The 27160-nt window shown below is 39.7% G+C and overlaps 1 protein-coding gene across 1 annotated transcript; it reads right to left on the minus strand.

Moving 5' to 3' along the window:
* Nucleotides 1-8836: 8836 nt before the first annotated feature.
* Nucleotides 8837-17347, minus strand: LOC140478475 (extracellular calcium-sensing receptor-like). Its single transcript, XM_072571734.1, has 5 exons — nucleotides 17069-17347; nucleotides 15065-15901; nucleotides 14600-14824; nucleotides 9839-9962; nucleotides 8837-9750 (listed from the first exon to the last, which is right to left on the minus strand). Exons 1-5 carry the CDS (start codon nucleotides 17324-17326, stop codon nucleotides 8837-8839), a joined length of 2358 nt encoding a protein of 785 aa, XP_072427835.1. The 5' UTR covers nucleotides 17327-17347.
* Nucleotides 17348-27160: the final 9813 nt, after the last annotated feature.

The following is a 27160-nucleotide window of genomic DNA, read 5'->3' on the forward strand; positions in this document are numbered from 1 at the left end:
GAAATGATGCAACATTTTAATCTTGAAATTATATTTTATTTCCAAATACCCAGCACCATCGGTTCATGCGTCATTCAAAGGGGGGTTTCCTTTTGCCAAAAAAAGGCGCATCTTTCATAATTATAGTTTCTCAGCTCCGACTAGTGTTTTTTTTCCCCCTGCTCCAACCCCATCCCCACGGCTCTAATATCTTTCCTATAATGAAGACTCAAACCGCAAACAATATTCCAACTTTGAACTGTCTAACAGGTTGTACAAATTCGTGAGAGCTGGAATGGGACATGCGGCTCGTCAAGCTTGTTCCATCATTTCACCGGACCCTGTCCGATGTGAACTCGAGTTCAAAAACATCTCACAAAATTTTACACACATGCATTTCAGGAACTGTCATTATATCTCTCTGGTGTTTGCCTCTGCTGCATTCATCAGGTATTGCTCCACATCTAACTAATACCTAAATCTACAAAAGCCTATCCATCCGAGTGTCAACATTTCCAACTAGCTTGGCAGCAGCATCGTTGTTGCAATAAGTTGCAAAGGTAGTTAGAGTGCTATCTGTGTGAAAAAAGAGCTTCTTGGTTTCACTTTAAAGGGTCTTGGAACACTCTGGTCCGCGAATCAGAGATTACTCACATTGAAGTTGGTTTTAAAGTCGTTTAGTAATAAGCAGCTGTTTAAATTTGATACATTAACTAAACAGACAGGGACATCAGCGTAACTGCAGCAGGTGACCGTTCAGCGTTTCCCAAAACAAACGGAGATGGCGCAGTTTGAGTGATGATCGATCTATGCCGGTGTTGGACGGCTGCTTTCTGCTCTTAAAGGTGAACTGTTATGAACCTCGTCTTGGTCCACACACCCCCTCCCGCAAAACTGTTTATATATCTTACTTACTGGGGCTGATGGCTTACTTATATCAACCCATTGCCCAGTCATCGAGTACCAGATACCACAGTCTGGATTCTTCCAGATTCTTCCAGATCCACAAACATTGGCTCGAAATATTAACTGTGTCTCCACAGTTCTGAGCTGAGCTTCTCCAATACGTTCTTTTATTTATCCAATCTGGGTTGTTCCTCGCTTTTATAACTCAGATCAGACACCTGGCTGGATAAGGGGGTGCAACTACCAGCTCAGGTATATCTATGGGGAGGTCATAACTGGGTGACTGCCACCTGAGGTCCCTAACTATAATGTTTAGCTAAAATTCCTACATCAATTTTGCTTAATTACATTCTTCTGTTATGAATTCAAATCTTCTGTTCTGAAGAAAGGTCACGAGACCCAAACCTTCATTCTGATTTCTCTCCACAGATACTGCCAGACCTGAGTTTTTCCAGCAATTTCTGATTGCGTTTCAAATCTTTTGTCTCTTCGTTCTGGGATTCATAAACTCCAATTAATTTCAGTGCATCTGTCATTTTAAGGTGGTGTTCCTTGCTTTGGATTTCCCCGAAAGAGGAAATAGTTTACTTGCATATATCCGATTGAATGAGTTTGTCATTTTAGAATCTCAATAATATCAGCCCAAACTTTCTAAGATCTACAATAAATTTAAAAACACTTCAGCAAGTATTGCAACAGTTCAACATAAATCATGAAAAGCAAGGGTTCCATGACCAATCCTTGGGGAACGCTTCCACAAATTTCCTCCAACCTGAAAAATATCTGTTCGTCACATCTGTCTGTTGCCTATCACTTCACCAATTTGGTATCCATGTTGCTATTGTCCTTGTAATTCCATGAGTTACATTTTTTTCTCAGGCAAATGTGCAGTTGCTGAATCGAATGCCTTAAGGAAGACTACGTGTACCACATCAACAACATTACCCTCATTAACCTTCTCTGCTACCTCTCAAACAACTCCAGCCAGTTAGTTAAACCTGATTTCTTCAGGAAATTCATGCTGTCTGACCCTAATATTGGCCCATATAATGACTGAATCCATCCTGAATTATTGTTTCGAGAAGTTTCCCAACTACCACAGTTAAACTGACTTGTCTGTGGTTGCTGGGATTATTCTTGAAATCCTTTCTGAGCAAGTGCAAAATGTTTACAACTGTCCAGCCAATCCCACATGAAGGGAAGACTTAAATATTATTGCCAGTGCCTCTGCAATTTCTGCTCTCATTTCCACTGATATTCTCGATTGCATCTCATATGAATCATGAAATCATAGAATCCTTACAATGTGGAAGGAGACCATTCAACCCACTGAGCCAACACTGACCCTGAGAAGAATATCTCACCCAGAACACTCCTCTAATCTACCCTAACACAGTAAGCTTGTTTTCGCATGGGTAATTTACTTAGGCTGGACACTATGGGCTATTGAGCATGGCCAATCCACCTAATCTGCAGACTATGGGAGAAATTGGACAACCAAAGGAAATTCACACAGACTTTGTCGATTATCCAACTCAGTTCCCATTTTCTCCCCATATCCTTTGATTTCCTCAACCTTAAATATAACAACTTCTTTCTTGAAATCTTCAATGCTTTGGCCTCAATAGCTTCCTGAGGGCGAGAATTCTTCTATCACCATGACCTGAATAGAATATGCTTCCTGAGTTTGGTCTGGCTCTGTACTCAATGGAGTTGAGAAGGATGAGGGGCAATCTCAGTGATGCTTACAGAATAAGGATAGGGCTGGATATAGAATTAGAAGTAGAATTAAGGTTTACTGTCACGTGAACTCTAGTGCAGAAGTGTAGGAGTACAGTGAAAAGTTTATAATGTAACCCCTCATGGCGCCATCTTAGGTACAAAGTATGTAGGTACAAACTTGAGATTAAGAAAGAGAAATAAAGAAGATAAAAATTACATTACCTTAGAGTAATTCATAGTGTAAGTTGGAAAATAAGACATACAGTTAAAAGGATAAACATTACAGTCAGGTAAACAGATTACAGATAAACATTGCATTGCAGTACATCAGTAGCGTCCACACATGATCTGACTGGCCTCACAAGCTGCTGACCACCCGTATCAGTCCCTGGCCCAACGACTGTCCCCATAATGCACCACTCCATGCCACCAGCCTGCTCCTTACTGCTCCATGCTTGCAACCCTCTCTGCTCCAGCCCTCAGCTGCTCTGCTCCATGGCTACAGCCCACTTCACTCTATCCCTGAAATAATCTGCACTGCTCTATGCCTCCAGCCCATTCTGTACCTCTTCATTCCTCCAGCTCACTCCACTCCTGCTCTCAGCTACTCTAACATAAGTTTTCTTTTAAAATAAACACCTTAAAATCTTGGAAAAGAAAGATAGAGGAAGAAAATGGAAAGACAAGAAAAAGCGAATGGATGGATGAGCCTCAGGCTGAGGAGCCTGGATGTTGCTTACTCTCATTTTGGCTGATCAGTGAAAATGTTTCAAATTGTAGGGAAAACTAGAACTGGAGGGCAGAGTCTCAGAGTAAAGGGACGGCACAGTGGCACAGTTGCTGCCTCACAATGCCAGAGTCCCAGGTTCAATTCCAGCCTTAGGCAACTGTCTGTGTGGAGTTTGCACATTTGCCCCGTGTCTGCGTGGGTTTCCTCCAGGTGCTCCAGTTTCCTCCCACAGTCCAAAAATGTGCAGGTTAGGTGAATTGGCCATGCTAAATTGTCCATAATGTTAGGAATGGGTCTGAGTGGGTTGCTGTTCGGAGGGTTGGTGGGCCAAATGGCCTGTTTCCACACTGTAAGTAATCTGATCTAATCATGTGAGGAGATGAGTTGAGGAGGAATTTCTACAGTTAGAGGGTAGTCAATCAGTGGAACTTATTGTTGCAGATGACTGTGGAGGCCAAGTCATTGAGTGTTTTTAAGACAAAGACTGATAGGTTCTTGATTAGTAAGGAGATCCAGGGTTACAGGGAGAAGATAGGAGAATGGGGTTGAGAAACATATCAGCCATGATCACATGGTAGAGCAGAATGGGCTGAATAACCTAACTCAGCTCCTACATTTTATGGTCCACTAGCTCACCATTCTCTGAATGAAAAATTTCTTCTCATCTCTGTCCTACAAGGCTTACTCCTCACTCTTAGGCTGACTCCTGATTCTTAACTCCCTGCACGTCAATAACATCTTTACTGCATCTATTCTGTCTTAACCATTCAGAATGTTATTGGTCTCTATGAGATCACCCACCACCCCCTCCCATTCCCCACCAACACCACCTTCTCCTCCACAGTCTTCGAAACTATGCTGAATATAGTCCCAGAGGATCTAGTCTCTCCCTGAATATCATTCCGACCATCCAGGAATCAATCTATAGTCGTTGTGCTCCACTAAGAGCTTACTCAGGTAAGGAAACTAAACCACACACAATACCCCATGTTTGGTCTTAACAAATGCTGTACAGTTGTTATAACGTGTTCCTGCTCTTGTATCCAAATCCTCCCGCTTTGAAGGCCAGCATACCATCTGCTTTCTTCACCATCAGCTGTACAGGCATGCATATGGTCAGCACTTGGTAAACAGGGGACCTGGACCTTGTTGCATGGCCACCTTCCTCAATTTATGACATTCAGATAATAATCTGTCTTCCTGTTTTTGCTACCAAAGTTGATAATCTCACATTTGTCCACATTATGATGCCACTGCCATGTATATGTCCATTTACTTACTTTATGTAAATCACACTGAAGTTTCTCTCATCCTCCTCAAAACACACCTTCCCACCCAACTTCATGTCTTCTGCAAACTTGGAGATACAATACGTAGTTTCCACATCTAAATCATAAATGTATATTGTGAATAGCTGAGATCTAAGTCACTGTCTGCCATTTGGAAAAATAAGCATTTATTCCTACTGATTGTTATCCCTCTGCCAGCCAGTTCTTAATCTATTTCAGTTTATGACCTTCAATCCTATGCTCTTTAATTTTTCATGCCCATCTGTTGCATGGCAACTTATCAAAAGCCTTCTGAAAATCCAAGTAAACTATATTCACTGGCTCCCCCTAACAACTCTATTCATTACATCCTCAAAAGATTCCAGCAGATTTCTCAAGTATGATTTTCCTTTCATAAATTCATGCTGACTCTTTCCAATCCTGTCACTACCTTCCAAATGCTTTGCTATTACATCTTTTATAATGGATTCTTCCCAGTAGCAATGTAAACTAATCGCTCTGTAATTACCTGTGTTTCTGTCTGCCTCTCTTCTTAAATATCTGCCTTGCAGTCCATATGAACTGATTCAAAGTATATACAATTTTGTAAGATGACTATTTCTTTACTTCCTTAAGTACTCTGGGGTGGAGGTTATCAGGCCCTGGCTAGTATGTCCTTTTAATCCCATTAGTTAGTCCAATGCTATTTCCCTGCTAATAGCAATTTATTTCAATTCCTCCTTCTCCTTAGACCCTGTGATACCACATATTTGGAGATGTTATTTGTATCTTCCTTTGTGTTCCAATGAAGGAGGAACTAAAGTAAAAATTCAATTGGTCTGCCATCTCTTTGTTTCATTACAAATTCAATTGTTTCTGACTAGGAGGAGCTATATTGTTGTTATTAATCTTTGTCTCTTCACATACCTATCACTTTTACTATAATTTTAATGTTCTTTGCGAGCTGACCCTCAAAGTGTATTTTCTCTATTGTCTCCTTTTGCTGGTACTTAAATTGTTCCCAATCCTAGGAAGCTCTAAACTTGTTTGTTCTGTATCTTCCTTTTCAGTGAATATATCTTGACTCTTTCTGAACTATCTCTTATTTACAAGTAGCCCATTGTTAATCTGCAGCTTTTCCTATCAAACTTTGGCTCTAGTCAATCAAATCTATCCAGTCTAATGTTTTCAAGTACTCGGTTGCTTATGGATGCTTATGGATGAACAAAATATGTTAGCCTGGCTAACAATGCTTACATCCTGAAGTTGACAAAGTTAAAAATCATACAACATACGAGAGTAGAACTCAAGGAAACATCTTGTCCTCAAGATGATTTTATAAGCTGAATGGTTGTTATTGCTTTATGAAATATACCTAGACTTCAGAATTACTGTAGTTGCAGACTACTCTCCATAAGTTAACGTAATTTACATCAGAACAAAAAAAATTGTTTACATGATGTTTGTTTAGAGTTATTTTGTTTTCAGCAGGTGATGTACACATGATCATATTTATCATTATAATTGTGTTCATTTCCAGTCTTCCATTATAGACTTCCTTTCTAACAAACTTATCCAATTCACATTTAACATCATGGTGTTGTCTGTAACTCATTATCCGTATCTTGCAAGACCTTCAATATAAAGTGTTATACTAGAATAAATATCATAAATTTTAGGAACTGAGGTGTTGATTATTTGATTTCCAAGCATTTTATTTTGTGCACAACCACACTAGGTCTGTCAGAATGACATGTATGAGGCTATGGCTTTGTGGTGCTATTGGAAGATTGTTAAATCTAGAAACCATGTTAATGTTCTGGGGGCCGGGGTTCAAATCCTGCCACAGCATGTGGTGGATAATGAATGCAATTTTAAAAATCTGGAATTAACATTCTAACAATAGCCATGAAAATGTTGTTTATTGTGAGGAAAAAACAACATCCTTTAATGAAGGAAACTGACATTCTTACCTGGTCAGGCTGACATGTGACTCCAGACCCACAGCAATGATATTGGCTTAGCCAATGATACCTTCATCACATGAATTAATAAAAAAAAATCTAGCACCATCCATATAAGTCTTAGTGCAATCATGTAAGTTAATTAGCAACTGACCCATTTCAATGTCTGAACAAGGGAATATAATGTGGAATATAGTAAGTTGTCCATTTTGGCAGAAAGAGTAAAAATGAAGGATGTTATCTGAAAAGTGAGAAATTGCAGAGCCCTGAGATGCAGAGAAATCTGGTGTCCTAGTTCATGAATCAGAGAAGATTGACACACAGGTGCAACAAGTAAGCAGGAAAATTAAAAGAATATTGCCATTTCTTGAGAGGGAAGTGGAAACAAAAGTTTGGAAGTTATGCTGCAGTTATACAGGGCATTGGTGAGACCACATCTGAATTACATGTACAGTATTAGTCTTCTCATTAAAGAAATGGCATAAATATATTGGAAGTTCAGGTAAGGTTTGCTCAATACTTGGCATGGGCACATTTCTTTCCAAGAAAAGTTTGAACAAGCTGTAGCTTAAAAATAAGAAGTGGCTTAATTGATAAAGTTAAGATCCTAGTGGATCTTGATGGGATGTAGTGGAGGAACCTAGAATTAGGGATCTCTGTTTAAAAATAAGGGGTCACTCATTTTTTAATAATGAGGAGAATCTTTCTTCTCTCAACATTCAGGAGCGTTTGAAACTCTCTTCCTTAAAAGGCTTCCATAGCAGAATCTTTGAATACATTAAAGATAGACATAGATGGATTATTACTAAACAAAGAGGTGAAAAATTCTCAGGACTGGCCAGGAAAATGAAGTAATCAAATCAGCCATGAACTGAATGAATGGTCAAGCAGGCTTATGAGTTCAGCAGTCTATTTACATTCCAATACTTATGACCATCAGAAATGAAAGCAAAATGCATGGCAAAGAGAAAACGTCAGCGGAACTCAATAAGCATTCACAAATTTACCAAATTTGAATTGCTTCTATATGTTAATAGCAAAAGAATAAGCGGCACTGTGGCTCAGTGGTTAGCACTGCTGCCTCCCAGCGCCAGAGATCCGGGTTTATTTTCCGCCTCAGGCGACTGACTGTGTGGAGTTTGCACATTATCTGCATGGGTTTCCTCCCACAGTCCAAAAATGTGCAGGTTAGGTGAATTGGCCATGCTAAATTGCCCGTAGTGTTAGGTGAAGGGGTAAATATAGGAGAGTGGGTCGGGGTGGGTTGCGCTTCGGCGGGTCGGTGTGGATTTGTTGGATTAGTGGTGCTGGAAGAGCACAGCAGTTCAGGCAGCACCCAAGTAGCTTCGAAATTGACGTTTTGGGCAAAAGCCCTTCATCAGGAATAAAGGCAGTGAGCCTGAAGCGTGGAGAGATAAGCTAGAGGAGGGTGGGGGTGGGGAGAAAGTAGCATAGAGTACAATGGGTGAGTGGGGGAGGGGATGAAGGTGATAGGTCAAGGAGGAGAGGGTGGAGTGGATAGGTGGAAAAGAAGATAGGCAGGTAGGACAAGTCATGGGGACAGTTACTGAGCTGGAAGTTTAGAACTAGGGTGAGGTGGGGGAAGGGGAAATGAGGAAATGAGGAAACTGTTGAAGTCCACATTGATGCCTTGGGGTTGAAGTGTTCTGAGGCAGAAGATGAGGCGTTCTTCCTCCAGGTGTCTGGTGGTGAGGGAGCGGTGGTGAAGGAGGCCCAGGACCTCCATGTCCTCGGAAGAGTGGGAGGGGGAGTTGAAATGTTGGACCCCGGGGCGGTGTGGTTGATTGGTGCGGGTGTCCTGAAGATGTTCCCCAAAGCGCTGTGCTAGGAGGCACCCAGTTTCCCCAATGTAGAGGAGACTGCATCGGGAGCGACGGATACAATAAATGATATTAGTGGATGTGCAAGTAAAACTTTGATGGATGTGGAAGGTTCCTTTAGGGCCTTGGATAGAGGTGAGGGAGGAGGTGTGGGCACAGGTTTTACAGTTCCTGCGGTGGCAGGGAAGGTGCCAGGATTGGAGGGTGGGTTGTTTGGGGGCGTGGACCTGACCAGGTAGTCGCGGATTGAACAGTCTTTGCGGAAGGCGGAAAGGAGTGGGGAGGGAAATATATCCCTGGTGGTGGGGTCTGTTTGGAGGTGGTGGAGATGTCGGCGGATGATTTGGTTTATCTCGTGGATTTGTTGGGCCGAAGGGCCTGTTTCCACACTCACTAATCTAATCAATCTGAATGCAGCTTTCCATCTCAAAGCCTTTTAGAAGATGCTTTGCCCATTAAATGTTTTCTGGTGTTTTTTTCTCTTTCCAACAGAATAATATAACATTTAGGAGCGAAAATACAGACCAGCAAGGCGAAGCTCGAAGCTAAAATAGCAAACACTTCTACAGCTACTGTGTACTTCCCAGGAGAACTTATATAAGCAGGAATGAACGTGATCCAAACCGCACAGAAGATCAACATGCTGAAAGTGATGTGTTTAGCTTCATTGAAATTGTCAGGTAGATGTCGAGCTAGAAAGGCGGCTACAAAGCACACACAAGACAGAAATCCAATATAACCCAGCACACAATAAAAGGCGACTGAAGATCCTACATTGCATTCAAAAACAATGACCTCATTAAAATAATTGCTGTTTTTCAAAGGATAAGGCGGTGAGGTGGCGAGCCAGGTTGTGCATATTAAACATTGCAACAGAGTCAGAATGAAAATAGTCAGTCGCTGCTGCACTGGTCCAAACCACTTCATGAGGTTGTTGTTGGGAAGGGTCGCTTTAAATGCCAGGACAACAATAAGTGTTTTACACAAAATGCAAGACACACAAAGAACAAATGCAATTCCAAATGCTGTGTGACGTAACATGCAAGACCAGGCTGAGGGTTCACCAATAAATGTAATGGAACATAGAAAACAAAGCAGTAATGTAACAATCAGAAGAAAGCTTAATTCTGAGTTGTTAGCTTTTACAATTGGAGTGTGCCTGTGAGTGTAAAATGTAAAAAATACGATTAAGGTGATGCAGCACCCAAATAATGCAAATGCCACCAGAATAATCCCCATGATCTCATAAAAGGATAAAAATTCTATCTCCTTTGGTACACACTGGTCTCGCTGCTGATTGGACTTGTATTCTGTTGGACATGGGATACATTCCGTTGAATCTAAATGGAAAGGCATGGGACATTTAAACAGTTGAAATTCAAAATTAAACCTTATCAAATAAATAAAGATATCTGAGACACATCTTACCGGTAGTGTTACTCATTTCTCCCTGTGAACACTGTACACAATCGAAGCAACATTTGGGTTGCCCTACCCTTGCTGCTTTCCTTGTTCCTGGAATGCAACTTTCGGAGCAAATTGCCTTTGGAACCTAATAATGAAAAGTAAAAATTCAAAGTTTCAGTGATATCAGAATTTACAATTGGCAGTGTTTTTTAAGGATTTCAATGGTGTACGTTTCAAGAGATGTTGGTCATTACATTTGTTGGAAAGATGTGCCAAATTGTTCAAGGACTTTACAAAGAGGTTGGAGGTGCAGTGATAGTTCAATATAACAAGGCTCATGACTGGATTTGCACTTTTATTTGAAAAAGGAAACAATTGCAGTTTCCAATGATGGACATAAAGTACATAAGAAAAAGGATCATTTGCAAAATAGTTTACAATGATAGACAAAATTATTAGCAATTTAGTGACAATCGGTAATGGGAGCATAAGAATCATCTTATGGAAAACACGACAGAAAAACTATTCCAAATTGTATCTGGTTAAAGGTAGAGTGAAAAGTGAAGAATATTTGAGGTCAAATGGAAAGACAGCTGAAGTAGCAGAGGCACCTGGATGACAGATCACAAACTTTTAAGGAAACAATTCTTCAGTTCTGCAGTTTCAAGTGTGATGGAGGAAAGAAAATTACCTGCACTTTGATCTTCAGAATGATCCTAAAGCAGTTTATTGGATTTGGCTGAAAAAGGATGGGGTAACAATGTGTTTGATGCAATACATTCTTCTCTGTTGTTGAATACTGTACTTAAATGAACATTTGTTTCTGCCATACTACCTAATTATGAAATTAGTATATTTATGGGGATTGATTCAAGGCTATACATTTGGAATCAGTGGAATGAGCATATACATTTAACTGGAACATGCATCAAAGAGAATTTATTGCCCATCTGAGAGGGCAGTTAAGAGTCAACCATGTTGCTGTGGGTCTGGAATATATTATGATTAAGGAAAGTAATAGTGACAAATGTATAGTAGCAAATGGATGAGTTGGAAATTAATAGATAAAAGCCTGTAAGTTCCATTACAAGGACTTGACTGGGTGTTTTTATTACAAAGGAAGATACAGATGGAAATAGGATTAGAATAGAGTGAGATTGTGTAAGTGATACTGTACAAGGAAATGATAGCCATTGGTGTATAAAAGTATGAAAACAAGGACATTCATGAGTAGATTTATCAACAAATAACTTTTTTTAATCATTCATTCACAGGATACAGCTATTGCATTTATTGCCCATTCCTTGCTGCCCTTCAGAATGTGCCGGTGAGTTGCCTTCTTGATCTGCTGCAGCAATGCAATAAACAAGGGATCTCCTGGATTTTGACCCAGCCACACTGAATGCAGTTATGAAATAAACAAATTACAATGTAACATTATGTTCACTAAGTTATACTTCAATTATGCTATCCATGGAATATGTTTATCTTCTTAATTCCAGGATCCCTTCATACTTTATTTCTCTATTTTAATAATGTAATTTCTTCATAATCCAGGCTATTCCAAAGCAATGCTTTCAGAATTTTCACATACTTTTATATAATTATTTATCAGATTCACATATTCAGGTAAGATTGAATTTTAAAACATTTTTAATTCACAATCTCACTACCAGGAAGAGCTATTTAAACAATCAGATGTCTATTACTATTTCAAAACAGCGCTATTTTTTTCATTACATAAGATGACCCTTTTCCAAAACTCACAATATTCTTCCTAATTCACTGTTGTGATTTTAAGTTTCCTTATTGGCGTTAACTCTATAAGGGAAGAGGAAATCATCAATGTCAAGTCCCTCCATTGTGATATTGGAACATTATAAACAGTGAATGACAAGTCCATGTGTACATCTCAATCACTTACTTCACTCTTGAGAAAATTGTAATTAAAACTGCACATCACTTTGCATTTTACTTCTTGGTTTGCTATCTCTGTTTGTTAACATATTCCTTGACTCCTCAATAACCCCTTTACTTGGCACCAGGTTCAAAATAACAGCAGCTGAAAAGAAAATCCACTCCACAGAGCCAGCTCAAGAATTTGTCACTGACCACAAAATCTGGGTCATTATCGTATTGTTGTTTGTGGTACTTTGTGTGTGACTACATTTTAAAGTATTTTGTTGTAATAGAGTTCTGACTGGGCCTAAGGTTGCGAAAACATTAAATAAATGTCAGTTTTCCCTTTTTAGTTTATCTAACTGTGAACAATCTTCAAAAATGCAATTACAGATTAGCAGCATGTGGTAACCAGATGTGTTATTATTCAAAATCTGTGACATCTTAGGATTCCGTTTGGCACTGGATTCCAAATGCTTGGATTGTTGTGAGTATATTCAGAAATTTTAAATATTACTGAGCTTCTCTTTTTAATGACATTATTCCTGCATCAATCTGATTACTGGGTTATATGGAAACCTGAGGAAAGGTGTCCAGATAGTAAATGCAGACAAACACAGAAATGCTGTTCTTGTGCACTCCCAATATATTCTCTATTTGACAGCTGGCTCCAAAGCTATAAAAGTTTGGCAATAAGGTTGTGATGATGGGCTTGAAGCTAATGCCTATATATATGTTCAACCAACGTACAAGAACAATATTTATTACAGACCTACAACATATCCCAAAGGAGTTCCGTGGAAGTAAAATCAGACAAAATTTGACGCAATGCCAAAGGCTGAGAAATTAAGAGAACAGACAAAAAGATAGAACATAGAACAGTACAGTACAGAATAGGCACTTAGGCCCATGATGTTGTGCCGAGACTTAATCCTAATGTAAAATATAGTAACTCAACCTGCACACCTCTCAACTCATTGCTATCCATGTGTATGCCCAGCAGTTGCTTACATGTCCCCAATGACTTCTCTTCCACCACCTCAGCTAGCAACGCATTCCATGCATTCACAAATCTCTGTGTAAAGAACCCACCTCTGGATGTCTCCTTTATACCTTCCTCCTAATATCTTCAAACTATGACTTTTCATACCAGTCAATTCTGCCCTGGGGAATAGACTCTGGCTATTGACTCTATCTATTCCTCTCATCATTTTGTACACCTCGATCAGGTCTCAATTCTTCCTCCTTCTCTCGAGAGAGAAATGTCCAAGCTTATTCAACCTTTCTTCATACGGCAAGCCCTCCAGTCCAGGCAGCAGCCTGGTAAACCTTCTTTGCACCCTGTCCAAAGCCTCTGTATCTCTCCTATAGCAGGGTGACCAGAAATGGACACAATATTCCAAGTGTGGTCTCACCAGGGACTTGTAGAGCTGCAGAAAAACCTTGTGGCTCTTAATGAAAGCCAAAACACCATATACTTTCTTAACAACCCTATCCACTTGGGTGGCAATTTTGAGGGATCTATGTACGTGGGCGGCACGGTGGCACAGTGGTTAGCACTGCTGCCTCACAGCGCCAGAGACCCGGGTTCAATTCCCGCCTCAGGCGACTAACTGTGTGGAGTTTGCACGTTCTCCCCGTGTCTGCGTGGGTTTCCTCCGGGTGCTCCGGTTTCCTCCCACAGTCCAAAGATGTGTAGGTCAGGTGAATTGGCCATGCTAAATTGCCCATAGTATTAGGAAGGGGTAAATGTAGGTGTATGGGTGGGTTGCGCTTCGGCGGGGCGGTGTGGACTTGTTGGGCCGAAGGGCCTGTTTCCACGCTGTAAGTAATCTAATCTAATCTAATCTAATCTACTTGCACACCTAGATACCTCTGTTCCTCCACTCCTGTCTTTAATCCTATATTCAGCATTCAAGTTCGACCTTCCAAAATGCATCACTTCACACTTATCCAGGTTGAACTCCATCTGCCATTTCTCAGCCCAGCTCTGCATTCTGTCTAGGTTGCACTGCAGCCTGCAGTAGCTCTCTATACTATCAATGAAACCTCCAGCCTTTGTGTCATCTGCAAATTTACGAACACACTCCTCAACCTCCTCATCCAAGTCATTTATAAAAACTATAAAGAGCTGAGGCCCAAGAACAGAGCCCTGTGGGACCCCACTCAACACTGCCCTTCAGGCAGAATATTTTCCATCTACAACCATTCTCTGCCTTCTGTCAGCCAGCCAATTCTGAATCCAGATAGCCAAATCTCCCTGTATCCCATATTTCCTGACTTTATGAATGAAATAGATGGAAAAGCAAATAGATTTACGCTGGAAATTTTTGAATAGAGCTGCACTGCTGAGTGTAATGGTTGGATCACGTATTTTGCAGAGGTTGGACAAGGCTCTTGAGTAACCAAATATCAAGTGATATTGGATTGGATGCTGTGAATAGTTCTCGTTCACTACAATAGGTTCACATTATCACTTTCTGGATTAGTGGTGCTGGAAGAGCACAGCAGTTCAGGCAGCATCCAAGTAGCCTGAAGGGCTTTTGCCCGAAACGTCGATTTCGAAGCTACTTGGATGCTGCCTGAACTGCTGTGCTCTTCCAGCACCACTAATCCAGAATCTGGTTCCCAGCATCTTCAGTCATTGTTTTTACCTCACATTATCACTTGCTGAAACAACAACAGAATCTGTTTATTCTACTGATGAACCCATGTGATAGCCGCAAAACTCTTACAACCTGGTCTAAAATCAATTACAGATCTTGGTACATGTACAATATTTTAATTACTGTTGGTTGTGATGTTCTATTTGTCTATGAATAGGCTCTGATGAGTTAAAAACTGTTAACAGTTGCAATACTGTAATATTGTGAGACTTCTTACCGTAGACTGGCCACCACTCCATACAATTGCCTTTTCAGATAGTATAAAGTTTTCGTCTGAGGGAGCAGCTCCATCATAATATCCAACAGTTATAATATCAGCACCAAAGTCGGTCGCCTGCCAGTTTACAATGTCATATGTTGCCACTGGGTCACCATTACTATCAAAATATAATTTTTCACCAATCTTTGTCCTGAAGTTTACTCTTTTCATGTAATGAAGAAGCTATATCAAAAGAAGCATAATACAGAGAGAAACAATATAATGATTCAATGTTTTATGAACAGGATGATGCTCCCTCTGGTCTGGTCAAGAGTTGGTCAAGGGAGTTTTATAAATGCAAGAGTTTCATATAGTCCTTCAGATACGGAAATACATCTTTCCTAATGGATGTAATCATCATGAATAGCATCAATTATTTAATCAGCTTATTTTCATGCAGCAAAGATAATGAAAAGTACTTACCTGCCACGGTTGAAAGTTTGAAATATTTGCACAACTGTTATTAATAAATGGTCCTTTGCCATGTTCACACGAGAGCATGTCATGTAGAGCATGAGCTATAGCATAGGTTGACTTGTACACATTGTAAGTTACTCTGTACTCAGACACATCTGTAAAATCATTATGTGTAGTATACAGATTTTCCTTCCCGGTGCAATTCTTGGGCCACGAATCTGGTTTTAAGTCATTAAATGTGTTTTCCGCGTACTTCAAATTGCAGCTGAACGCTCTTTCCCAAAACTCTTCAATTAAACGGTTTCCTGGATATGCAGATGGGTGAGACTGCATTAAAAATTCCTTCAGTCCCGGCACACGTACTTTTCGAATCGCAATTCCAAGTGTGCCAACGAGGAATTGTCTACTTTCTTCAGGAGGCAGTACGGTAGTGGTGACCCAGGCCTCGCTTCCTACCCATTGTATGCCAGTTAAATTCTGCCGTACAACTTCCTGCAGTAAGATGCTCATATCGGCTTGCGCAAGGAAGGCTAATATAACTTTTGTGGAAGATTGCTTGATGATGTCCAAAGTTTTAAGTAACTTGTACCTTGGATATGTGATGTGAAATGATTCAGAGAAGGCGATACAAATACCCAACTCTCGCACTGCCTCTGTAAAAGCTTGTATCCCAAAGTTCCCATAGTCATCATCACTTCTGATTGTCCCAATCCAGGTCCATCCAAAATGTTTTATGAGTTGAGCTATGGCTCTCACCTGAAAATAATCACTCGGAATTGTTCTGAAGAATGACGGATATTCATATCTGTTGCTCAGGCATGCACATGAAGCGACATAACTAACCTGCAGGCAAAGTAATACAATAATAAGTAATATAGTTTTTTTGGCTATAGTGTCCAACTAAGAACTGCGAAAGAGGTAGGAAATTTTAGATGTTTTCTTCCTAAGACAGTCAAAATGGCTCGATCAGGCTGCATCCATGGGCAATTAATACGAGTGGTTCATTGAAAAAAAGTTTTGTTATTAATTATAAAACTCAGCCCTCTCAGCGTAATATACTTTAAACGTGATTTGGAGATGCCGGTGTTGGACTGGGGTATACAAAGTTAAAAATCACACAACACCAGGTTATAGTCCAACGGGTTTAATTGGAAGCACACGAGCTTGCTCCACTATCACCTGATGAAGGAGCGTCGCTCCGAAAGCTAGTGTGCCTCCAATTAAACCTGTTGGACTATAACCTGGTGTTGTGTGATTTACACTTTAAACGAGTATGGCGTTTATCTACTTATACATAATACGGATATTTACATTTTAAGTATTCAGACAAACGTAGTAAACACAACTTTATCATTTCGAATTTCATGCATCGTTTCATGTTTATCACAATTGTGAACAGAATCAAAGGCAATTAATTCATGCCGCCGTTCCCCATATTCGTGTTGATTACACACTTAAAGTACATAATTAAGCATGTGATCTGGTTAAAGTCGTAGGGTATTTTATCTTGTCTTTGTTCATTCCATATTATTTAAAAGTCATGAACGGTTTTATATAGAGGCGTTAAGATTTATCTAAATCACATCCTCTTTTATAATTAATGATACTTCATTCACAGAACCACATAATTGTTATTGTAAATGGGGAACATTCGGCCCATTTTGCCTGCACTAAGTAATTTTAGTTTGCACTTCAAGTGCCTACTTGCTTTTCTACTCATTGTGCACCATGATAATTACACCAAATGCTGATATAATTCGTGTCTATGGTTATCCAATTAGTTAACACTACTTTAACTGAGCAACAGTATGGGTAATCCTGGGAGGCTGGTCAGAGAGCAAGAGAAAGTTTGCTATTTTAGCCAGGCTCATGGTAATGCTGTAAGTGAAGGGCACCAGTTAAAGCAGTTCTTGTGAGGGACTAACACTGAAAACTGAATGAAAGACGACTTGTTCTTTTATCCCCATTATCGTTTATAAGCTGATATAATATTCTGTGAAAAAAACTTACCAAAGGGATGCGAAAAGGGGCGATTAAAGACGCGATTGCCATTGTTTGTGATGATCCAGAATCACCGACAATAGCAGGAATCACTGGGGAGCGTTGACAGACAGATTCTGAAGATGCCGTTTCAAGACTGTTCAAAAACTCAAAGGCTCCTTTCAGTGACACAGTGGGCATGCCACAAGAATCATAAATCCAGTAACCCAAAGTAACATTTGGAAGCAGATTTGGATTCTTGTTGATTTCTTCTATTGCAAATATCATCGTTATTGCAAAACGAAAAAGTCTAAATCGAAAGCTGCAAAAGCACATTTGTACACAAATGAAAAAGAGGAATTTATGTTTTTTTTAGTTTCATTGATACGACAGGCACAGCAATGATAAATTTTAGAAAATCAAAACAATTCTTAGGAAGCTAACCCCCGAAAAAAATAATGCGGCAGAAAATAATGTCTTTTGATCGAGCTGCGTTCTTATTTAGTTAAAATGCAGTAAAACATTATCCCCGAGCCTCATGACTTAAAACAATAAATTCAACAAGCTAATTTGGTTTAATAGGCAAGCATGATTAATGTCAATGTCAGTTTATCTTGTCTTAAGTTTGTGTTGGTTAGTATATTTTCAACAACATTTTTATTGACAGAAATAAAGTGCACAGGTGGCAATTTGAAGCAACTTAATCAATTGGGGGTTTGTTGCTGAGGCATTTTAGCCAAGAGAGGAATATCAATGATATCCATTCTCGTCAAATCATCATAATTACTCGAGGGACGTGCATACGTTAAATTATTGTACGTGGATATCTTAAAGTTTCGTTCATTGAAAATTACGATTTTTGCAGAGGACTCAAACTCCAACGCTGTAAAATTTGCATTCGGACTTATCAGTGGTTAATTTTCTGCACATGATGATGTCTCAATTGCAGACAGGGAGAGGTTATGGATTGGGTTGAAACGAGGGTGGGAATTTTCAAAGAAATATTTGCTTTCATGTAGCACCTGCCACAACTCCTAAACTTTGCTAAGTGCTTTACAGCCAAAGAAGTGCGTTTAAAGCGTTGTGACCGTTGTAATGTTGGAATCACAGCGGCTAATCATAGAATCCCTACAGTGTGGAAACAGGCCCTTCGGCCCAACAAGTCCACACCAACCCTTCGAAGAGTAACCCACCTGGACCCATTCCACTACATTTACCCCTGACTAATGCACCTAGCCACCACCTCCCTGACCACTATGGGCAATTTAGCACAGCGAATTCACATAACCTGCATATCTTTGGATTGTGGGCGGAAACCGGAGCATCCGGAGGAAACCCATACAGATACGGGGAAAACGTACAAACTCCACACAGACATTAGAGGTTAGAATCGAAATTGGATCCCTGGTGCGATGAGGCACCACCGAGTCACCGTGCCGCCCCGTGAGCTAACATTCGCTGACCAATCTTAAATAAACTACAATGCAATTAAATCAAAATAATTCTTCATTTTTTCTAATGATGGTTGAGGGATAAATATTGACAAAGGCACCGAAATTAACACCCATGGTTTTCTCTTAAACTGTGCAATGTTTGCATCTATCTGAGGGGCCTGTGGTTCGCCTGGTTCAAATGACGGCACGTTCAACAGGGCCGCCTTGCAACTGAGTATCTTTTGACTTATGTCAACAAGTCCTTGATCAAGACACGTGACACGTGCGGGCACAGCAGAAAGCAAAGCAGGGGTGAGGAAGAGCAGGAAGGTCGATGAGATGAAGCTTGATGCAAGTTAAGATATTGGCAGCAGGGTTTATGGAAGATAGGAAGCCAGGAATATTTTGGAATAATTAAGTATGGAGAGAGTAAAACTTTTCATTAGAGCTGGTCAGACTAGTTCAGTTTAAATGCCTGCAAAGGAGAATAGTTTATGGAGATGGATCACTACGCTAGATCTACATCAGCTGCCTGCTTAGAAACGCGCATTTCCGGAAGAATCTTTTCATTGTTACTGGAGAAATGATAAACACGTTCAAAAAGAGCAGGTTTAGAATGTCACTAGTAATACCAACAAATTTTCATAAATAAAATTGCAAATTTTCCGCGAAAAATGTCAATAAACTTGCTCCATGAAACATCAATTGTTTTTTAATCTCAGGATACACTACACCAGCACTGTTATTCGAAATCACATCTGCAGTTGATTTGAACCGGACGGTGATATCTGTCAGATAATCCCCTTCCCCTACCTATTTCTTTGGTGTAAGCGTAGATAGTGAGTACTGAGAATGTATTCACTGAGCCCTACCTTCACGGAGATCCACAATGTTAAATCTAACAAAAAAATGCATTAAGAGCGATTAGAATCAAATCTAACAATTTAGAGAGTTAGCACCACGGTACAGACTGCTATCGACGTTTGCTCGCAGATCTGCATTCAAATATAAGATATTTCCTTTCCTTTTACCGAGGTTATGAAACTGTTTAAGCTGTCCCCAACATACATTAAATTCACGCCAATTAGTGGCAAAAATAATTAGCCAATGTGGAACGTTTTCATTCCAATGTGTTTCACAGTAATAAATGCAAAAACGCGGATGGTAAATATCCCACATGTAACATATAAATTTAATTTACTTCATAAAATTCCAGTTGTATGGTAAACTGGAAGACCACTGGTGAATCATTAGAAAGTGATTTCGCCCAATATAGAGAAACTATTTCGGAATTCGCCAAGAGTAGCAGTTAACAATGTAAGCAAAACAAAAGCGCCAGAAACTAAAACTACAAGATTTTACGAACAGTGTACACTTCAACGGTTTCGGTTGGGTTCTGAAGGAGAGATCTTGATCTTCTACATCGACATGGACACTGAAAACTCCGCCCAGAACGATGTCTGCGTCCTTAGACAATCCGAGTAAGTCAAACTTTCCCCAACGTTTGCATTTTGACTCATTCGTCAACCAACTAGGGGTGAGAACAGACAATAATATCAGCAAGAATCGACCATCCATCTTGATTAAATGTGACCAGCGGTACTCCAAATCATTGCATTTCTAACCGTCTCTATATAGTGTGGCAGACGCAATATTTTCTTACAGTGACCTAATGCTTCATGAATCTTTAACCAATTAGTTACATGTCCCAAATGGGTATCGAATAGCACCGAATATTCCTCGATGCTCAGATGCATAATTTAATATGGAAGGAAGCAACACAAATGGCACAGTCATTACCTCGAAATCCCACTGCGCTCTCTTTGATCTGTTCATCAATATCACAATCTTCTGGGTGTTGCGCAACTTGAAATGTTTCAGTGGATATTCTTCGTGTTGAATCCAAGAGACCAACTTGATCCCGAAGCAATAACATTTACCATCAATAATGATGGATACTAGTGCGTCTGTTTTCCGAATTCCGTGGCATGCAGAATAACGAGATATGAACATGCGACATAAGTACATCAACAATGGCCCTGCGTCGTGTACGTTTCACTCTATAATATAGAATCAGTATTATTTTCTTTTATAATTTAAGATGCGTGTAAAATCACTGGAGGTCAATTGATTCAGATTGCTACATGCACTGAGATTGCACAGCGCTTAGTTTTGAACGTATCATGCACCCCATTCTGATTTGTAAATAAAATAATTCTTCTTTAATCATTGGGATTTTAAATGGGAGGAGGTAAGTTTTGAATCATATCTGTGAACTTTCAGACTGGGCATCCCACATTTCTGCAGAAATGATGAGTCTTGCTTTGATTCCGAAATGACAAACACGCTCATTCGGCTCTTCTCAATTATAACTTTCATCTTAATGGCATCAAGCCGTTTCTCTTAGCTGACCCTGATGGTCTTATCCTTGCCATCAACGTATTTCATTCTAATAGTTATTCATTTTTCGTGACCGGAATGCGATCATCGCTGACAAGTCCATCGCTAACTGGACTATAACGCGGAGGTGTGGGTGTTGGATTGGGTTGGACAAGGTCAAACATCACACGTCACCAGGTTATAGGCCATCAGGTTCATTTGAAAACCCAAGTTTTCGGACCCTCGCTCCTAACACTTGAAGAAGGAGCGAGGTTCCGAAAGCTTGGGTTTTCAAATGAACCTGTTGGATTAAAACCCGATGTCGTGTAATTTTTGACCTAATTGGACTATGAGGACGCTTTCCATTTCTCCGGTGGTTGTCATTAGCAACCTGTTCTTACACGGTTTGGTGTTCCCTTTTTCCCGTTAATTACATCAAAGAGAGTGTTCATGTAGCTGTTTTAAATTCACTACCGCCTCTGATAGCATAATGTCAAGCAAACATGTTAAGAGCCCCTGAACTAGTTCCATAAAACATATGAATATAATCGGATGAGAATGGGAAGTTTCTGACAGCTTTTACAGCAAAATCACGAGTCTCTGCTAGAAATAGATAGTTGTTTCTACTGTTGGGGGGGGAGGGGGAGGGGGATTCCTGGATTTTGACCAGCACTAGCGAAGGAAAGGTGTGAATTAGTTCCAACCTAATCTTGTTATATATCACCATGGACTGCTTCTGGTGCCGAACTTTGTGCAATCACCAGCAAACATTTCTAATGCTGACCTGATGTTAAAGGGAAGATCATTGAGGAAGCAGTTGGGATAGGGCACTATCCTGAGGAACTCCTGCAATGATGTCTTTTGCTAAGATGTTTGATCATAATCACTTTGTGTGAGGTATAACTCTAACCAGTGGACAGTTTCCCCGATTCCCCTTGACTTTAGCTTTACGTGATGCCACTTTCGGTCAAAAACTTGATGTCAAAGGCAGTCATCCTTGTTAAACATCTTGAATTCAACTCTTTTGTATCTGCTTAGGCGAAGCCAAGAGCTGAACATGAGAAGCAGAGAATTGATGAGTCCTTTTGTCAGCACTGCAGATGAGGTAATAATTGGTTGGGTTGTATTTGCCCTTTTTTTCTGGACATGACATACCTGGACAATTTCCCGTATTGCTGGGTAAATGCCAGTGTTGTACCTGCACTGAAACAGCTTAGCTAGGGCTGCAACTATTACTGGAGCACAAGTCTCCAGTTCTATCACTGGAATGTTGCCAAGGCTCATACATTTTGCAAAGTCCAGTGTTTTCAGCCATTACATGCTACTACCTGGAGGAAATGAAAATGGCTGAAGGCAAACAGCTGAGATGTTGGGAATGTTCGGTCAAGCCAAAATGAATCACCAACTTGAAACTTCTGAATGAAGTTGGATTCAAATTATTCAGCCTTGTGATAAGACTGCAGAGACAATATCTGCTCCAGTTGCTACTCTCACAATCCAGAAATGATCTTATAATCTTCCAATGATGAAGGTTCTCAGTTCAGACCCCTCTCCAAAAAGGCCATGCCCCAAGATCCCACTGTTGAGCACCGAATCTTCTATGATCATCTTCTCAGTTGTGGTGAGTGAAGCAACTTCTCCTATAATTCCTTTCAGTCACTTTTTACTATTACCTATTGGATGTGCATCCGACTGCTGAGCACTGGTCCTTCACAATCCCCTTCTTAGTTGTGATGAGTGAGCTAATGTCTCACTACTACCCTCTGTTCAGTTTGTCCATCATTCATTATTTCCAATTTACTCTCCTCAATTGAAATTGGTCACTGCCCTTTACTTAACTAGAGTCTCGGTGGTTCCTAGTTTTCTCTTTTGCTATTCTAAACCTTATAATAAAATGATCACCCTCCCATAAATTTTCCCCGATTTACACTTGATCAGCTTGTCCCATATCATTGCCTGAACCAGATTCAGTACTGTGTTCTTCCATGTTGGATCAGAAATATACTGACCCAAAAACTCTTCTCAATATGATTCAGAAACATGACAGAAGCTCTGCCATTTGCACTATTACTACTCCAGACTCTATTAGGGTCATTAAATTGACTCATTGTAATTGTTAAATAGCTTTTGTGGCATTCTATGATTCCCTTGCAAATTTCTTTATCTGCTTCCCAATATAAGGTGGCTTATAGAATGCATCTAGTCAAACTTTGATATGTCTAATATTTCTGACCTGTACTTGACAAATTTAAATATTATCTTTCTGCAACATAGTAATATCGTCCTGGATCCATATTGCCATCCCTTCTTCATTCTTTACTTCTCTGTCTTTCTGGAACACCATGTTATGGACCTCAAAAATTTAGGTACAGATTCTCGAGGCTGGGACAATTTCAGGGACATGGAAGGATGAGTTCCAAATAGATAAATAAACATTTGAAATTTGAGATGTGAGAAACTGAGATCCAATTAGTTCATTTAGGAGACAGCTGATTGATGAATGAAATAATATATAAAGAATGATGCCTGATAAGCTGAACTTTACTGAATATGGATGATTCATGAGGTATTGAAATAATTGACCTGAAGTTAATAATTACATAAATAAATCCAAAATATCTATGGAAGATTGTGTTCAAAGCGTATTCTGTTCCCATCATAGCTTCCTCCAGCAATTAACAAGGCATTCCATCAGATTTAGAATTAAAGAATCCCTTAAGTGTGGAAGCAGGCCATTAAACCTATCAAATCCACACTGATGCTCCAAAAAGCCTCCTACCCAGACACACTCCCCTACCTTCTCCCCCATAACCTTGCATTTACCATGTCTTATCCACCAAGTCTGCACATCTCTGGACATTATGGGAAATTTAGCAGAGTCAACCCATCTCATCCTTGGACTGTGGCAGGTAACCAAAGCACCCAGAAGTGCCAGAAACCCATGCAGATATGGGGAGAATGTGCAAACTGCACACAGTCACCCATGGGTGGAATTTAACCTGGGTCCCTGGTGCTGTGAGGCAGCAGTGCTAACCACTGAGCCTCCATGCCTTGCCATGCTAAATTAGAATCCTGCTAATATTGCTAACATCTCCGTTCTACCCATTTGCATCATCTGCAATACCACTTCTCCAGCATCAATAACATCACCATCTTTTGTTGTCGAGATAGATGCAAAGTACTAATATAATTATTGTGGGGAGAGAAGGGAGTAATAAGCCAGTTAGCTTAACATCACTATTTAGTAAAATGCTAGACTCTGTCATTAAGAATGTGATGCCCACATGGTTTTGTGGAAGGAAAATTACCTTTAACAAATCTGTTTAAGGTTTTGAGGCTGTACAAGCAGGGAAAATAAGTAGATAATTAATAGTTGGGATTTCAGGAAGAATTTCATAAGCTGTCACACAAGAAATTTCACATAAAATTAATGGCCATGGTTTGAGTGCAATATATGAGCATGGCCTTGGGTTTGGTAAATGCAGAGAAAAGAGCAAACAAGAATTGACATGCAAGCTTTGAGATAGCAGGGTGTAACTAGTACAGTATTACAAGGATCAGTGATTGGGCCTTTGCTACTTATAATATATGTCAAAGACTTATGTGAGAGAACATAGTGTGGTAACATTAGGTGGGAAGCACAAGAAGCTGGAACAGGCCATTTGACTTTATGAAGCGACTCACACATTCAATAAATTATGGGTTTTCCTCTATGACAAATCCAGCTTGCAGCACCAGTCCCACCTCCACCAGCTCTCCTAATATCCAAAACTCAATTGACTACTTTTTGAATATTTTTCAGGACTGAGCATTAACAACCTTTTGGGATAGAGAATTCCAAAGCTTCAGAACTTTTTGAGTGAAGAACGTCTGGTCATCTCAGTCCTTATTCTTAGTGCGATGCTTTGTTCTAGATTCGCCAGCCAGTGGGGATATTTTCTCAGTAGTTACCCTGTCAAAGCTTAATTCAGTAAACTTTCATTCTTCTAAAGTCAAAGGAATATAGAACTTATCTAGTCAGTCTCTCCTGATAGGACAATCTCCTAAGTTAGTCTAGTGTGCCTTTACTGCATTCCCTCAAGGGCAAGTATGTTCTTCCAGAAACACAGGGACCCAAACACCATCAAGTACTCGAAGGGTGGTCTCATCTATGCCTTTCAACATCATAGTAAGACTCTGCTGCTATGATATTCTGCTCCCTTTCTAGCAAAAACTAAAAATACCACTTGTAAGCAGTTAGGGCAACATATTGAAGTTGAAAAGTCAGATAATAATGTTATTAAGAGGAAAAATAGAACAGATGTTTCCTTAAAAGATTGGCTGATAAATGTTAGTGCTCTGATTCTTGTACACAAATTACAGAAAATGAATGTGAACAGACAGCAAGCAGTTTGTGAAGGTTTTATTGCAAATGGGCAATCAGGCTAACAGGTCTATAATTCCCTGTTTTCTCTCTCAAACTATATTAAATGCGTACTTTGAAACCATCTTCAAAAAAAGAGGGTGAAGTTATTAATGAAGTAGTCATATGAGAAAATTTTATTTACTGCCTTGGTAGGCCATTGCTTAAAATATTGTGTACATTGGTTTGATTTGAGGGATGAAAGGGTTGTCTTATGAGGGAGAGACTGAGTAGAGTAGAAATATATTCTGTAATTCTTAGAAGAATGGTTGAAAAATGCAATGGAAGCATAAACAAAAATTAAGGGCTTGACAGTTTATGTGCTAATAGCTGTTTCCCCTGGCTGGGACTCTTAAAACAATGGATCTTGATATAAGGGGATGGTCATTTTTGACTGAGATGAGAGGATTTATCTTTTATTCGGAAGGCTAAGAATCTTTTTAACTCAAGAGAGCGGTGAGTGTTTGTTTGATATTGAAGACTGAAACAATTTCTGAGCACTAAGGACTCAAGAGATGTGAGAATATGACACTTCTTCAAGAAAATTCAGACCCTTCTTCATTGGACCCAAAATGTTAACTCTACTTTATCTCCACAGATGCTGCCAGACCTGCTGGGTTTATCCAACAATTTCTGTTTATGCTCCAGTGAATATAAGCCCAGTGGACCCAATATACAAGCTAAATGAGAGATAGATAGATAGACAGACAGACATACAGACAGACAGGTAAAATGCCAGAAACCAAATGAAGAGCAATTAAGTTCATCATAACAGAAGTTGGCAGCCTCAGGTAAAGACTGAAATACGAACTATAATGTATTGCTACAGCTGTTTGGGTGGCTGAATTATATGTATCTAATTTAAGTGTACCCGCCCTGATTTGGATCCAATGAGAACTTCACTCTGTGTGTCTCTGAAGACAATTAACTGCTGATATTACAGCTAATCTAGTTTTGTGTAAACATGTTATTCTTCTACATGTTTTGTTATGAACAAGTATTGCTGTCCAAATTTTATATCAGTACCATAACTATGAGAATGAGATTTGACATTTACAAGTAAGGTCACTGACTGTGCGATTACGTCTTCCATTGTTCATGAAATTATTTCACAAAAAATAAGTTTGATAATTTAGTTTCCGTGTAGCTTGATTCATGTTTTGTTCTGTCCACCAGAAATGTTCTCCCCAAGCACTGCTTCTAACCATGCAAGAGAACTACATAAAGCTGGAGAATAAGAACAATTACATTCCTATACATTTTTTCTAAACTGTTCCAAATCAAAGGAATGAAACGTACATTAATGGAGTATCTTTCCTATCCTCAAGGCCTCACAAAGTGCTTTACAGTCAATGAACTACTTTTAATATTATATAGAAAACACAGCCCCAATTCAACACACACCATGACCCCAAAAACAGCAGAATGATGACGGACAGATGATCCAGGGAATTGGAAGATTGGGGCTTGCATGTGCTGTTATGGGGTAAGTATTGCTCAAGATATTCACACCTGAAACCTAATTTTCAACTTAAAGTGTCTTGATCCTTTCTGTTTTAATCCAAAACGGTTTATTGATAGTAATAATGGTAATTCAATGATTCCAATGCACTCCTGCTGGTCTCGCCTTGGAAACTTGGATCATCAAAAACTCTGCTCCCCATGCCCTACCTCACATCAAACCACTTTTATCTAACATCCATCCACTCATTGGCCTTTCTCTACTCAACATTGAGAGGTCTTGATTTTAAAATTTTCATCCTTATTTAGAAATCCTTCCATAGTTTCACCATACCATATCTCCATGATCTGTTCCAAGCCTAAAACTCTCCTAGGCAATTGCGCTCTGCTAATTCTGACCTCTTGAGCATCCATGATTCTATGTGTACCATCACTGGCAGCCAAATT

The sequence above is a fragment of the Chiloscyllium punctatum genome, chromosome 6, assembly GCF_047496795.1.
Source record: "Chiloscyllium punctatum isolate Juve2018m chromosome 6, sChiPun1.3, whole genome shotgun sequence".
In the NCBI taxonomy this organism is placed as follows: Eukaryota; Metazoa; Chordata; class Chondrichthyes; order Orectolobiformes; family Hemiscylliidae; genus Chiloscyllium; species Chiloscyllium punctatum.

What these genes read in the sequence shown, in the direction of transcription:
- LOC140478475 (XM_072571734.1), bottom strand. Translation starts at nt 17,326, where the DNA reads ATGATATTTGCAATAGAAGAAATCAACAAGAATCCAAATCTGCTTCCA. An exon ending in CAAACTTTCAACCGTGGCAG is followed by an intron (nt 14,825 to 15,064) that starts GTAAGTACTTTT and finishes CTTTTGATATAG; the next exon opens with CTTCTTCATTACATGAAAAG. An exon ending in GGAGTGGTGGCCAGTCTACG is followed by an intron (nt 9,963 to 14,599) that starts GTAAGAAGTCTC and finishes TTTCATTATTAG; the next exon opens with GTTCCAAAGGCAATTTGCTC.